The sequence below is a fragment of the Cheilinus undulatus genome, linkage group 21 (assembly GCF_018320785.1).
Source record: "Cheilinus undulatus linkage group 21, ASM1832078v1, whole genome shotgun sequence".
NCBI classification, from domain to species: Eukaryota; Metazoa; Chordata; class Actinopteri; order Labriformes; family Labridae; genus Cheilinus; species Cheilinus undulatus.
In genome coordinates this window covers 26,250,079-26,263,514 of record NC_054885.1, presented here as the reverse complement: position 1 = coordinate 26,263,514, position 13,436 = coordinate 26,250,079, and the positions used below count along the sequence as shown (strand labels likewise).

Sequence of the window (13,436 nt, the reverse complement as noted above, 5' to 3'; positions counted from 1 at the left end):
AAGCAATCCTACCAACCAATCTGATGACACAGAAAATAAATGGACAAAGGCTCCATGAAGATCAATCCTCCATAATTCTGACAAAATCAGTCACTGCCCAACAACATGCCAAAGATGCTTTGGTTCTGGATCAGCATAAAAATCTTATTTTGACACAGAGGTTGTCTGACAACATTTCAGCTCAGATTTAAAATCTGAACAGAGTCCTGGAGCTCTTTCTCTTGCCAATGATGAGAAAGAGTTAGACTGAGATACATAACAGAAAAAGGAAGCTAGTTTTGAAAGTGTTCAGTTTTCATGTGTTGAGAAAGTTAACTATAAGATAGCTTTCAGAATGAAAGCTTGTGGAGCCATTAGCTTGGATGCAGCTTTAGTGTTGGGCAGAACTGGGACACATTTCTCCATTTAAACAAGAACAAAGAGCAACAATGGAAACCTGTATCAGAAAGATGTTTTGGCTATTCTGCTGATTTGCTTTGGTTTGAGTTTGGGATCGTGTCAGGGAATGTAAAGCCGGTAAAGCCAGTAGGGATTAGCTCGGATGTAGCTGTAGAAAAGCGACAGTTTAATCAGACTTTGACCGTTATTCTATATTTAAAACAAGAGCAAAGAGCCACACTAGATGTTTTGCTCTTTGCTCACGCACATCACGCTTCACTGTTAATTGATACGGCAGTGTTTATCTGTCCAGCTGACTGTATTTGTGGAGCTGCACAAGTGTACTACCTCATTTTGTCTTGTTGCTCTGATTGGCCTGTCATGAATGTGACGGACAGATCATTTGTCCAATAACCTTCGGAGAATTTTTTCAAGTCTTACTCTTCCCAAATGCTTTGTATGGGAGCTTTCCCAGATGAATGAGAAATATATCCATGCCATGGAAACATGAAACAGTTTGATCTGGCATGTCAGGTTATCTTCTACCTGTTCGTTTGAAAAACTCACCAGGAAATATAAAGAAAATTCCCTGTGACCAAGTAGGAGGGGGTGATGACATCAATATCCTACTACTGATGTGCCATTGGTGTGAGCTCAGTGTACGTAATGAAACTGCGTCATCATGTTTTCTGTTCTACAGCATGCTCTTATCTGCTTATACGGTGAATTTGTCAAAGGTACTAAAGCAACGATATAAAGGCAAAAATTATCATCATCTGACAGGGGTACTCTCCTGCTGTGAGGTGGATGTGTGAACAATCATCTCAGGATGATTTAAGACACAAACCTGCCCAGAAGTAAAAAAGAAAAACTCTGGAATGCATATGTGGAAACATCTGATTCTAGTATCTATGGCTGAGGCAAGTGTTAGTATCTGAAACATTGCATTAAGATGATGTGACCACAATGCTCTGGTTATAGGAAAGGTCAGAGTAGCTTCTTTTAAGGTCACATCTATCCTCAGGATATAGTTGCCTAAGAAAATACATCTCAGCACAACTCCTTAGCAGTGGAGATGTTACCCTACTAAACACTGTAGTGCTGCCTCAAGAGGTTCAAGTGCAACAGAGCTTCTCATATCAAATTGGTTTACAAGAACCAGTGCTTATGGGGCAAAAGGATGCAAAAAATGTAGATTTCATCACAGAAAGATTAACTGGAGGCCCTGGATGGGAGGGGTTCAGACAATAACTACACTGATGTTCACTCATTGCAATAATCTGTTTCATAGCATCTCTGCCATGCCAACAGTAATAAGTCAAGAGGCACCATACAGAAGCAAAAGGATTTATTCTCATAAAATACTCACAGGAGCAAAATTTTCTCTTTAAGGGAACTTCTCTTCAATCTCAAAGTAAACAGGATCGGACAGATGCTTTTGTGTCCAGTTGGGAATCCTGAAGCTGTGAGGAAATATGTAAATTATTCCTTTCCACAAACATAAATCTAAAAAATATAAGAGTTTTTCTTTTTTTTTTTTTTTTTTGAAAAGTGGATAACAAAGTCATCCTGATTCAGGTTTGTGGAACATCTATTTGGTCAGTTTTGCGCTAATCTCAACAAATACATTTTAAATACATAGAAAAAAGGGGACTAGATTTCTGGCTTATAAAATATTCTGGCTTCCATTTTACAGCCAGAGGCGTGTTGTCCACTAGCATGAACAAGCACATGGAAAAGGAAATCTTGGCCTGAAATTTCTTATGGCTTGTCTGAATAATCATCAAATAAGCCTTTTCTCTCAGTGGTTCAACATCTTAAATTAAAAAACAGAGTTCAGTGTTTGGTTTCCACACTTTCTGTTTCAAACTTGCCTTTGCTGTCAAACTACTCACCCTGCAAAGTTAGATCACATTTCAAAAGATATATCCTTTATTTACCAGTATCTTTTATTTCCATGAGAGGATGTGTGTCAGAGAGGTGTGAAAATAATTTGTTTAATTGAACCAGCTTTAGAATATATGATGATAGATATATGCTCATGTGCTTGCACTGAATTCCAGCTCAGCATTGAAACTCAGATTTACCAGAGAGGACAAGAGTATGTTTATAATTCATGGCATTATTTTCAGTTCCCCAGGGCAGTTTTTGGGGTTATTGGAAGAAAAGGCACCTCTGGCATGTTACAGCAGACAATACTTAAACACTCCAAATAAGGTTAACCATAAGTCTAAGAGGGTAGAAGACACAAAAGGCAGGACTTTATGGTTTTATTAGCCTTTAATAGTTTACAGGCCTTTATTTGAATAACAAAATAATTTGTATTTGCATGAAAAAGATGTGATTTGTTAAAGTACAGATGACATTTAATGCCATCCTGTGTAGTGCATTGTTGTTTTTATACGTATTCTTTTACTATCAGTAAAGTAGAAGTGAATAAAGGATGTATGCATGTACTTTGATTTGTTCCAGACTTTAAAAAGCAAAACAGTTTTTCCATATGACAAACACATCTGGTAATCAGGAAGTTAAAAGGTGATTGCTTGTTGGTGCTGTAAGGTTGTCAAAATATTCAATACTCTAATAAAGGGGTTCAAGTCACAGCAGGGACCGGATTCTGAATTTTGGTCTAACCTGAGGGCCTAACAGGGTCAACATTTAACCATAAACTGTCAACCTCATTTTCAGCAGTTATGAAATATGGGGAAAAGCCACAATCATTGGTGATAAATAATTCTGAGAATAAAAAAGCCACAATGGGGGAGCAGGTGGCCTAGTGGTTAAAGGCGCCCCCCATGTGCACGGGCGGCCCGGGTTCGAACCCAGCCTGAGGCCCTTCGCCACATGCTTCTCCCCCACTCTTGACCCTCCCTCCAACTCTGTCCACTGTCTTCCTCCATCTAATAAAGGCCCAAAAATAAATCTTTAAAAAAAAAAAGCCAAAATGTTGATTTTAAAGGCTCAAAATCGGAGATTAAATGTTAAACTTATCAGTTCACAAGGTCAAAACATAAAGTTAGAAGCCAAAATAATGTTTTTAAAAGGCAACCATATGAGATATAACTTGAAGTCATGAGTTTTAAAGTTTTCAAAATATGAGATAAAATTCAAAATCACTGGTTTTACAGGTCAAAATATGACATAAAATTTAAAATCATGAATTTAAAAAGTCAAAATGTGAGTTTAAATCTTAATTATAAGTTAAAAAGGTCAAAAAAAGGTATTAAAAGTCAAAGTTTGGAGTTGACATTGTAAAAAAAAAATGACTTTAAATTTTAAACAAGATCAAAATATTAAATAAAAATACAAAATCATAATCATAAGTTATAATTGTAAGATGCAAAATTAAGAATATGAAGGGAAAACACAAATTAATTTCTCTTCCCACAATCCTGACTTTTTAACAAAATAGTTAATTTTTCAAGTTTTTATAATGTGTAAAGGGTATTTTAAGTCATTAAGGTAAGATTTAAATCTTTATACTGTAGGAAATCTGCAGACCTCATACCACTGGGCCAGTTATTATAAAAATATGGCATGATTTTGTGGGCAGGGTATAACTGTACCAGGGGCCGAATTTGGCCCCTGGGCCTTGAGTTTTACACCCCTGCTCTAATACTTTCAATATCACATTGTAAAACAGTACAATCTATGTAATTTCACTGAAGCAGCTAATGAAGCTTTAAATCAAACCACATCTGTTTTGGATGATAAGAGAGGAAAACAATGAGTACTGAAAACATCAGGAAATCTCCAGCACACAGTCTAAATCACTTGAATACATTAAGTGCACTAAATGTTGTATTTGTACCTATTAGAGTTTGCCTGCAGGTTTGATCGTTAAAATGCACCAAATTTGGCTGTCTACAACCTCTATTGTCTTGTCCCATTAATGAAAAAAGGTTTTGATGTTTGAATTAAAATAATAAATCAAAGTTTAAAATGCCTGTATCATGATAGCTCTTTTGTATTATCATTAACAAATGTGGGGATACCTAAGCATCAGATGGCAAACTCAGTTCCAGTATGCTGGATTAGTTTGCACCATTTCAAAATGCTCAGTTTATAGTAGCTAAAAGAGAATGATCTTGTTTTAGCTAAATATGCCAACCTTAAGCTCCTTTATTAGTGGTTTTTAAAGTTAAATTAAAGAATATAAACTTGGTATGTTATTATGCTGTATAGAAGCTGACTCATTTCACTCTCAGCTTGCTGATGCACAAACTCAGAGTTTTGACTGGTGCTCTGTTTTTGTAGCTAGACAATCACGAGTGATCAATAAAGCTATGAGTTCAAGAGCAGACCCTCATTCAACTGAAGATGCGTTAGTTGTTAACATATCCATGAACACAGGTTTGTCAGTGGCGTGCGTCATCGAGCCCTGGTGAGTTAACAGAGTGCGGCAGTTCAGGTAGCGAGGCTACATGAGAGACAGCGGCTTTAATGTGCTCCACTCCATCCTGACAGAGACGGTTTGTTATCTTCTGTAAGAACGAGTCACTCAGCTGGCACAAATCCCCGTCCCTCTGAAACCTCTGATCATCATGTCATTGTCCGCAGTGATACACTCCAGGGGACTCTGCTTTCACATAATGAAACCAAGAGAGCTGCCCACAGCCTGGCTTATAATCACTCCATGCACTGTGTGTCTGTGTGCATGCATCTAGTTTGTCTTTTTATAGTGTTTGAGTGAAAACAAAAGAGCTTCGGCGTTAATGCTCATCCGTATGTGCACTTAAGTGCAACATGGGGGTGTGTTTCTGCTTGTGTGTGTGTGTGTGTGCATGTATGCATCCACGTGTGTGCATGAGTCACTTTGAGAGGTTTCAGCAGCTCTTATTGAGCTGGGACTGTATTTAATAGGAGATAGAATAATTGTCTCTTCATCAGCTCTCCAGTGTTTCAGCAGTGACTGTCATGTGAATTAGAATTCTTGACATTTTTCCAAATCTGTCTTTGAAAGGCGCTGTATGTGAGTTCTTTTCACTAGTCAGTTAGCAAGAAGAGCTGCACCATCAGTCCTCCGTGTGTCATAAACAAACAATAGATACTCTCTAACAGGGAAGAGGAGAGGGAAAGGAGAACCTCAGAAGAAAAGGTAAACTCCTGAATGTGGAAGACGGGAAGCGAGTTGGAAACAGCTTGACAAGACATCTTATCTTTGCTGTGTTCTTCCCCCTGCTCAGGCTTTAAGCTGCTTGCTGAGAGGTGGAACATTGAATTCATGCAGCAGGTTTTTGCTTGCTTTTTTTCAAGAGCTGCTCTTGCAGAGAGAAAAACAAACTCTGTTCACAAGCCGTCTCATTTGTGCTCTCATTTAGTATGTGCAGAGTGTGTATTCAAACTCTGACACAAAGTCAGAATATACCTCTCCTCTTCGTGTCTCAGGATGGGAGTGGATAAACATAAAAAGGCAGCTTTTCACAGGGATGTTATGTACATCTCTCTCTCTCACGCCCCTATTTCCTTCTCTCTCATTCACATATGCAGACTATTTCAATAGTCCAATCTGTACTCCAAACACTTGACAAAAGGTTAGCAAAGCCACCATCAACAACAAGGGTTTGGAGTGAATTTCCATGCAGACGAGCAGAAATTAATAGTTAGATTAAGTCAAGGATCTATGAAAGCATATTGTAATAACATATTTTCAAATTTCTCTGTTTTAATAAGTTACCTTTTTTGCGGTTTTCCAATTTTTTTCCTGTTTTTCATGTTTACATTTTTCTGTTTAATGAGATTGTGACATCACCATCCCAAGCAAGTGATGCCACAAGGTAAAAAACAAACAAAAAAAAAAGTCTAACTCAGAACACCAGCAAAAAAAAACTTATTTTTTCTTGCAATTTTGAGATAATGATGTCAATAGCTCAGAAAAACTGAGAAAAATTCAATTTGCTTGAGTGAATTACATGCCTCCTCAAGTATTAGTGATGCTGTAAAGCAGTGATCATCAACAGGAGGCCCCTTCAGGCCCCTGAAGCTCCTCATCTGGCCCCTAAAACACCATAACATGCAGAAATGTGAGGACGAAAATACATTTCGTGTTTTTTTAGGGTATATTATGTCTTCTTAATTCCTACAGCTATTAAATCAGCCCCAAAATGATCAAGATTGCAACAGTTTTCATCAGGAATAGCAATATATTTGATACATTTTTTACTCGTCACTCATTATTGGCATAATGATGTATGATAAACATATTTATCAACGCAATCCTGATTTAATCTGCAATTTTCTGTGTCAACCTTCCACTTACGGCTGGAGAGTGCAATTTTCCTGCCACAGAACTTAAAAAATGTTTCAACCGCCCCCTGGTGGCTGGCTTCAGTACAGGTGATAGGGACTGATACCACAGTTACTACCTAAAAATTACTTGCATTTTGAAAGAAAATACATAAGCCATTAAAATAATATGTTTACATACATTAATTTGAAAGTCTAGCCTGTAGTGTCTGCCAAGACAAAATCTTGCCCCTGTACAAATGTAGTTGATGACCCCTGTTGTAAAGTATGATTTGCTATAATTTAATTTTAATTGTATGCATGGGAATTTTTTATAACCATAACAATGTTTTCATTGTACAAAGTCACCTATGTTTTAGTTCTCCAGCTGTTAAAAAAAAAACTCAATACAAATGTATAAATTAATGTCTCATTGATGAACAGCTACTACTGCTACTACCACTACGACTTATAGTTAGAACAATAATAATTAAAATGACAACAACGACCCTTTAATTTTACAGCATTTTTAGTCAAAGTGCCATTTATAGGTTAAAAGATAATAAAGAAACAAATGACAAAACATCTAAAAATGTAGAAACAATTAAAAAGCCCTAGAACTCTGTAACAGGACATCGGGGACATAAACAACTCGTGACTCATATGCAGTTACAAACAAGTGTAGCTTTGCTTTAAACACCTCAACTAAACATGTCTGCCTGTCTGGAGGTAGACTGTTTCATAACAGTGAGCACAGAATGAAAAAGCCACAACCACTAACCATGTTCTCTTTAACCTGTTTCAAAGGTTAGAAGCAGTATTAGGTCGGCTCTAACCTGCACAGGAAGCCAATAAAGAGAAGCCAGTAGCAGAGTAATGCTCATATTAACATGAGCTACTTCATTTTGTACCATCTACAGACATCTTTGGACATTCTATAATCCTACTGAGATTACTAAAAGGGAATGAATAAGAACCAAAGCATCCTTAAATGACAGGATTTCAAAGTTATAAATGTTATCTTTTAATTAGACAGCACCACATGAATGCAACATTATTTCTGGGAAATAGTGATGTATTACTTTTATAACTTCCAAACCACTTCTCTCATTCTTTCTTCACAGAGAAGTTCCCACATTTACAACAGAGTTATTTGCACATGCAGTTTCAGTAATTCAGGGGTTAATGAGGTGGTTAGAATGCTATTAATCAATATCCTGTCTTATGAAAGTAACAAATGACTCAGTAAACTATGCTGAAAGCAAACCTCAGAACTCAAACACAGTTTTACAAACACTGCAGTCAAATATTTCTGCATTTTGAGATGCAGCCTGTTAAAAAAAAAAAAAAACATGTGACTGCATAAGTGTAAAAAAAAAATCCTGCTTGAGGCTGTCTAACATTGCTATCTCCGATGTCATCACTGAATTAGTTATGGCTGACCTAATGCTCCTTGTTTGAAAGCTATTTCATGGTCTAATTGTTGCTCATGTAGGATTTTAAGGTAGCAGTGGGTTTGCTCACATCTAAAGGCCAAAGAAAGTGATGTTTAGAGCAAGGCTGTTGATGTCAAAATACAAAAATGTTTTGGGCGCAAACCTTACACGCTCTTTAGTGGAACGTGTAAACATTTACACAGGGGTATGAGTCAACCCCTTTTACCCTGCCTTCCTCCTCTCTTTCAGCTCCTCTTTCTGGGTTGTTTTCTATCTTCCCTTAAAATCCTCATTACACAGGCTCAGTGTGCTTCTTCTCCAGTGACTGTTGTCTGTTACTCTTTCTGATCAGCCTTCCTGTTGCTGCAGAGGAACTGTGTACTGTGAGATAAGGATAGTGAGAACACATGCTTTCACGAGGAGGCGGGGGTACGACAGAAGAAGTAACAGATACAACGTGAAGGGCGAAGAGCTGACTAATTAGGAAATTAACAGAGATCATCGCAAGTCTTGTGGTTGTTTTCCAACCGGGTGTCTGGCAGTTTGGGGATGTGAGCCAGCAGCAACATTAACCTGGAAACCAGATGATGACATCGGCCCAGTTTGGGCCAGCTGGTCCCAGCAGCGCTGTGGGACTGAAACAGAGCTGAGGCAGTGAAATATCAGAAGAGGTCTCCTCTTGGAGGCTGTCACAGAACCTGACTGAGAAACAGGCAAACCTGCACAGGCAAGGATTAAGGAAACCTGCTCAAATCCAGGAAACAAATTGAGGATGTGAGAAAGGGTGAAGTGGAGTTTAAGCACCCTGGGTCTGAGGATAACAGAATACAGGATATGCATGTCGATGCACTTTGACTCCTCTGGCATGAGACACATAGGGGAGCAGAGCTAAAGGCCTTGTTATTAGATCTGGCTCTGGATTGAGGACAGTTCAGGCCACGTACGGCAGGTGCTGTCTGCCTGAGACGTGAGACGGCGTATTAAAAAGTCTGCAAGAGGGGCTGCGTGGGAAGGAGACAGCCAGTTTGAAGTGGAGGCTGGGGGAGTTTTCTTTAACTGGTTGGCTCCACCAGGGCCAGAGCTGGCAGCGATGAGTCAGAGGAAGCTGACGCGGCAGATGAGGTTGTGGGAGAGTCCTGAGGGTCCACCTCCTGCACCCTCTCTCACCTCACCTGTGTCACCAGGCGATCAGTGTCGGGGACACTGTGGCTCAGCTCTATTTCGTCGTTTGAAACTGAACCGCAGTATTCAGGAGCGCAGACGTTCAGCACATTGCATCTGCAGGTAAAGTTTTACAGCAGACCAGTATTTGAATCTGACCCAGTCCTTAGCTTCGTATTTAAAAATAAGCTTCAGTAATCTGTGAGGATTCAGCTTTCTTTTACAAAGGTGAAAGCATAACAAACATTTGTGCAAATATTTACTATGTAACTCCCCTAAGAAGCTTTCAAGGTTAAATAGTCCATGCAAACTTGTAACTTTAGTCAGGTAGAGGTAGTGAAAAACTAAGGATTCTTAAGTATTAAAATTACACTCAGTCTGGAGGGAAAAAAAGGGGGACTAGCACATGCAGCTATCAGAAGGTCCCCTCTGGTGCACATTTTTGATGTCTTTTTAATTTTGGGGGGGCAACTTGTGTAAAGATATCTTGATCTGCAGCCAAATTTATACAGCCTTCAGGAGAGAGGAGGGGCTCCTAATTGGCCAACTTAGACCTGATTTCTAAAAATATCCCACTTTACATTTCCTGTTAGACGTCAAACTGAAAACCAAACTGCAGGATTTACAAGTTTAGTTTGAGAAGCTTTAAAGACAAAGTGAAATGTTGTGGAGATAAATCATAAAATGTTAAAAATAGATGCTTCAGGGACACTGAAATCTGCTTCTCTAGCTGTCCTTGTCATCCCAACATTTGACAGCAGCCTGAAAGTCATTAGTGTGGTGCAGGGCATACACAGGTGTGTAGGTGTAACTACTTATTTCTTACACTGCATAGAGGATACCACCTCTAAAAAACCCCAAAGGAAAATCATTTGGTAAAATGGCGTTATTCTTCCTGGGATGGCAAAGGCGTGATCCACCCTTACTTTGCCTCTGTTTTGGTCTTTGTTGCCTTCATTGGTTGGTTTGGTGTGAAAAGCAGGGTAAGCCAATCAGAGGCAGAGCAGAGTGGATCATTCTTTGTGGTTCTCAGAATATCAAGCAATAAAAAAATAGAGTTGGCTTTGCTACTTTCTTATCAGTTTTCTTCGTTCATCATAATTTCATACTGATTCTTACCACCTGAAGTGAAGCTGCAAGTCCTGTGTCAATGTGAAAACAGAAAAGGCCTATTTTAGGTTTACTAAACATACTAGAACAGTTTATAACACAGGTAGTTAATAGTTGGCTGCATTGGTCCCAAAAAACTGAAAGTAAGAGTATAGTCACTTCTGCAAGCCCCGATACCACTGCTGAAAGTGTCAAATATCATTTGTATATCAGTGTGCATAGGAGTAATGGCATCCATCTGACTACCTGATTCATTAATGTCCCCTAATTATTGATATCTGCTGCTAATCTCCAGCGCCTGATTCAATAAATACTGACTTAATTTCTTAGCTGCAAAGTTGATCTTGTATTATCCTGGATAAAGTGTGTTTAGTTATTTGTGTTGAGGCATAAATACTTAAGAGCTTTAGGTGTTGCAACCTGAGAAGTGTGCTGCTGTGTCTCTTTCGGCCAATCTTGAATCAAAATAGTTGTGACGGAGTAATTTCATTATTGTGTTTTGGATTCAATGTTAATCAGCGATGTGATGACCTGATGCTGTGTTCACATCCAAACAAAATGAGACATCAGAGATTGATCTGACATGGCTGTAAAGGTCAACGAGATGTTGCTCAGTCACTGCCACAGCTTTAAAAACTTTGTTCAGTATGTTTTTTTTTGCTCATTGTATCACATTATGTTTACTGGTAACAAGTTTAAGCAGTTTTAACATGAGTGGGTGTTTTTTTAATACTGTTGGGTATTTTTACTCAAAGAGATCTGAATCGAAGTCAAAAATCTCCAGTCGTCAGGCAGACAGCTTTGGCCCAGGGACATGCTGTTAAAGATTGTTGATGTGGCTCATTTTGTTCACTTTAACATGACATGAAATTTGACTTGTCAGTTAAGTGTAATTTCTGAGGGCATTGTGGCACCACAGAGACACCGCTGCATCTGTCACATCCGTCATTCTTCAACTCCCTCTCTAAGACAATAAAAACGCTGACGGAAGATGAACTTCCTTGCTTGTGTTTGGGCTTATTTTGCTTCTGTTTGTGGTCACTGTGAGATAGAGGAAGTGGCAGGCAAACACTTCAATTAACAGGCATTAAAAAAACTGTTCTCTTTTGTCCTCTCTGACCCTTCAGCTTCGATTCAGAAAATGGTCCCTCGCCAGGCCGAAGTCCCATGGACTCGCAGGCGAGTCCTGGGTTGGTGCTCCACCCTTCTTTCCCTCAGAGCCAGCGCAGAGAGTCCTTCCTCTACCGTTCCGACTCCGACTATGACACGTCGCCCAAAACCATGTCACGCAACTCCTCCATCAACAGTGAGGGGTGAGCATGAAGCCATCATCCTCAATCTGTCACACAGTGTGCTAAATTTAAACAACATTTTTTAAAAACATGTAGTTTCCCCTTACAAACACACCACAGTAACTTTACATTATCCCAATCAACAAAGCAACTGTAGTTCTTGTAACAACGCAATCACTGGGCTAATGAAATCATGGTGAATCTCTTCACATTTACTGCTGCTCTGTCTGCTGGCTTGTTTAAATCACCTTCTGTATTGATTTCAAGACTGCTTCACTGTTAATATCCAGACAGTGCTATGTAAACATGCGGCTTACAGTCACAGTCTCTCACATAAACACTTATACCTCAGCCACCCTTAATGCTCTGATTAATCTTTCCGTTTTTGTCTACTGTCAAAAAGGCACGCCGAAGACATGATTGTCACCCCTTTTGCTCAGGTATGTGCACCTTGTCTGACATGTTAAAATGCCGTAAATGCCAAAAGATGTTGCTAATTAGTGCACTTTGTCCCCTCCTTTTCTCTTCCTTACTCCTTCTTCTGTACCTCCTACGCTGTCCCTCCATCCCCCAGGTGTTGGCCAGCCTACGAACCGTAAGAAGCAACTTCACCATCCTCGCCAATGTCACAACACCCACTAACAAGTCAGTACCATGCTGTCAAACACCCTTTCCACCCCACTGACACTCATCACGACTGCCTGCTTAGTTTGCAATGTGTGTTTGCTAATGTCTGCCTCTCCTTGCTCCCGGGAAACACTTTTGCCATCATGATTAAACAGTTTATGGTTATCAAACTATGCTCAAGGAAAATAAGATCTGCATTGCTTGGCATCTCTCCAGCTTGCTGGCTAAGGACAGAGAGCAGAGAACATCATAGCTCGAATGTGTGTCCCTGACTCTGTACCCAGACGATGGAGACGGTCAATAACACTAAAATTATTCTCCTTTGTAATGCAGCAGAAGTAAGGAGCTTGACTTGGCAGGCTTTTAGCTCTACATCAATGTGATATATAAAGCTGCGTAGCACAAAATTATCAGCATCAATAATCATGCTGTGTTTGCTCTGTAAACATCTCAGTTACTGCACATGATGAACCATGAGGTTTACTTTGCATTTAAGCAGAGCTCCTTCTTCTGTTTTTCACTTGTAAAGATCCTTGAATATTTGAATGAAACAGGAGAATTTCTATTCACACATTGCAGTGTCTGTAATATTAAAGACTTTTAGAAAAGACATGCCTTTTTTAGGGGCATATAAATGAATAACACAGAGAGAAAAATTAAAACCTCCTCTGTGAACCTGGTCTTTTGTTGCCTCTTAGTGTAGTGCTGAATGCTTGCTGAACCCCAGCAGGGGGCAGCAATGTGTCCTTCTACCTTTAATGTAATGCTGTGTTTTTCCACAGGAGGTCACCAGTGACAAGCCAACCCACTGTTCCCCAAGCTACACTCTCTGGTATGCTGTCAGCTAATTAAAACTCCTGGTCCAAAGAGACCCACACTCGCTTCACACAGCCTTAAGGACACACTAGGCTCCCACACTCGCCGACTGCATCTTCAGTAATGAAAATGACTACAGCACAGACCATCATGTGATTTCTATTAAAGGCCCTCCAATTTACTCAATACATTTTATGAGACTGGATCTGTCACGTGTGATGCAGATGCTACAAAAGATATGATATCAGGAATGCAGATAGATGATTAAATCTATAAAAGAATATAACTCCCGACTGTTAACTTCAAACAACTGCACCTAAACAATGCTAAATTTTTAGCTAATTTTGCAGTTGTCTGATATAAATACTGATACATATTTAGAGCAGTAAAT

General features: G+C 39.3%; 1 protein-coding gene across 2 annotated transcripts in view; it reads left to right on the top strand.

The window, feature by feature from the left end:
• pde4a (phosphodiesterase 4A, cAMP-specific) overlaps positions 1-13,436 on the top strand; it is a 78,128-nt gene that overhangs the window by 39,633 nt on the left and 25,059 nt on the right. The window contains exons 1-5 of one of the 2 annotated variants that reach the window (XM_041777649.1): positions 8,351-9,323; positions 11,438-11,623; positions 12,006-12,042; positions 12,177-12,247; positions 13,012-13,061. In XM_041777649.1, the coding sequence (XP_041633583.1) occupies positions 9,130-9,323; positions 11,438-11,623; positions 12,006-12,042; positions 12,177-12,247; positions 13,012-13,061 (538 nt within the window). In that variant the 5' untranslated portion in view covers positions 8,351-9,129. Of the gene's footprint in view, positions 1-8,350; positions 9,324-11,437; positions 11,624-12,005; positions 12,043-12,176; positions 12,248-13,011; positions 13,062-13,436 lie in introns of those variants that run through there. The other variant, XM_041777648.1, reaches the window with a different exon arrangement.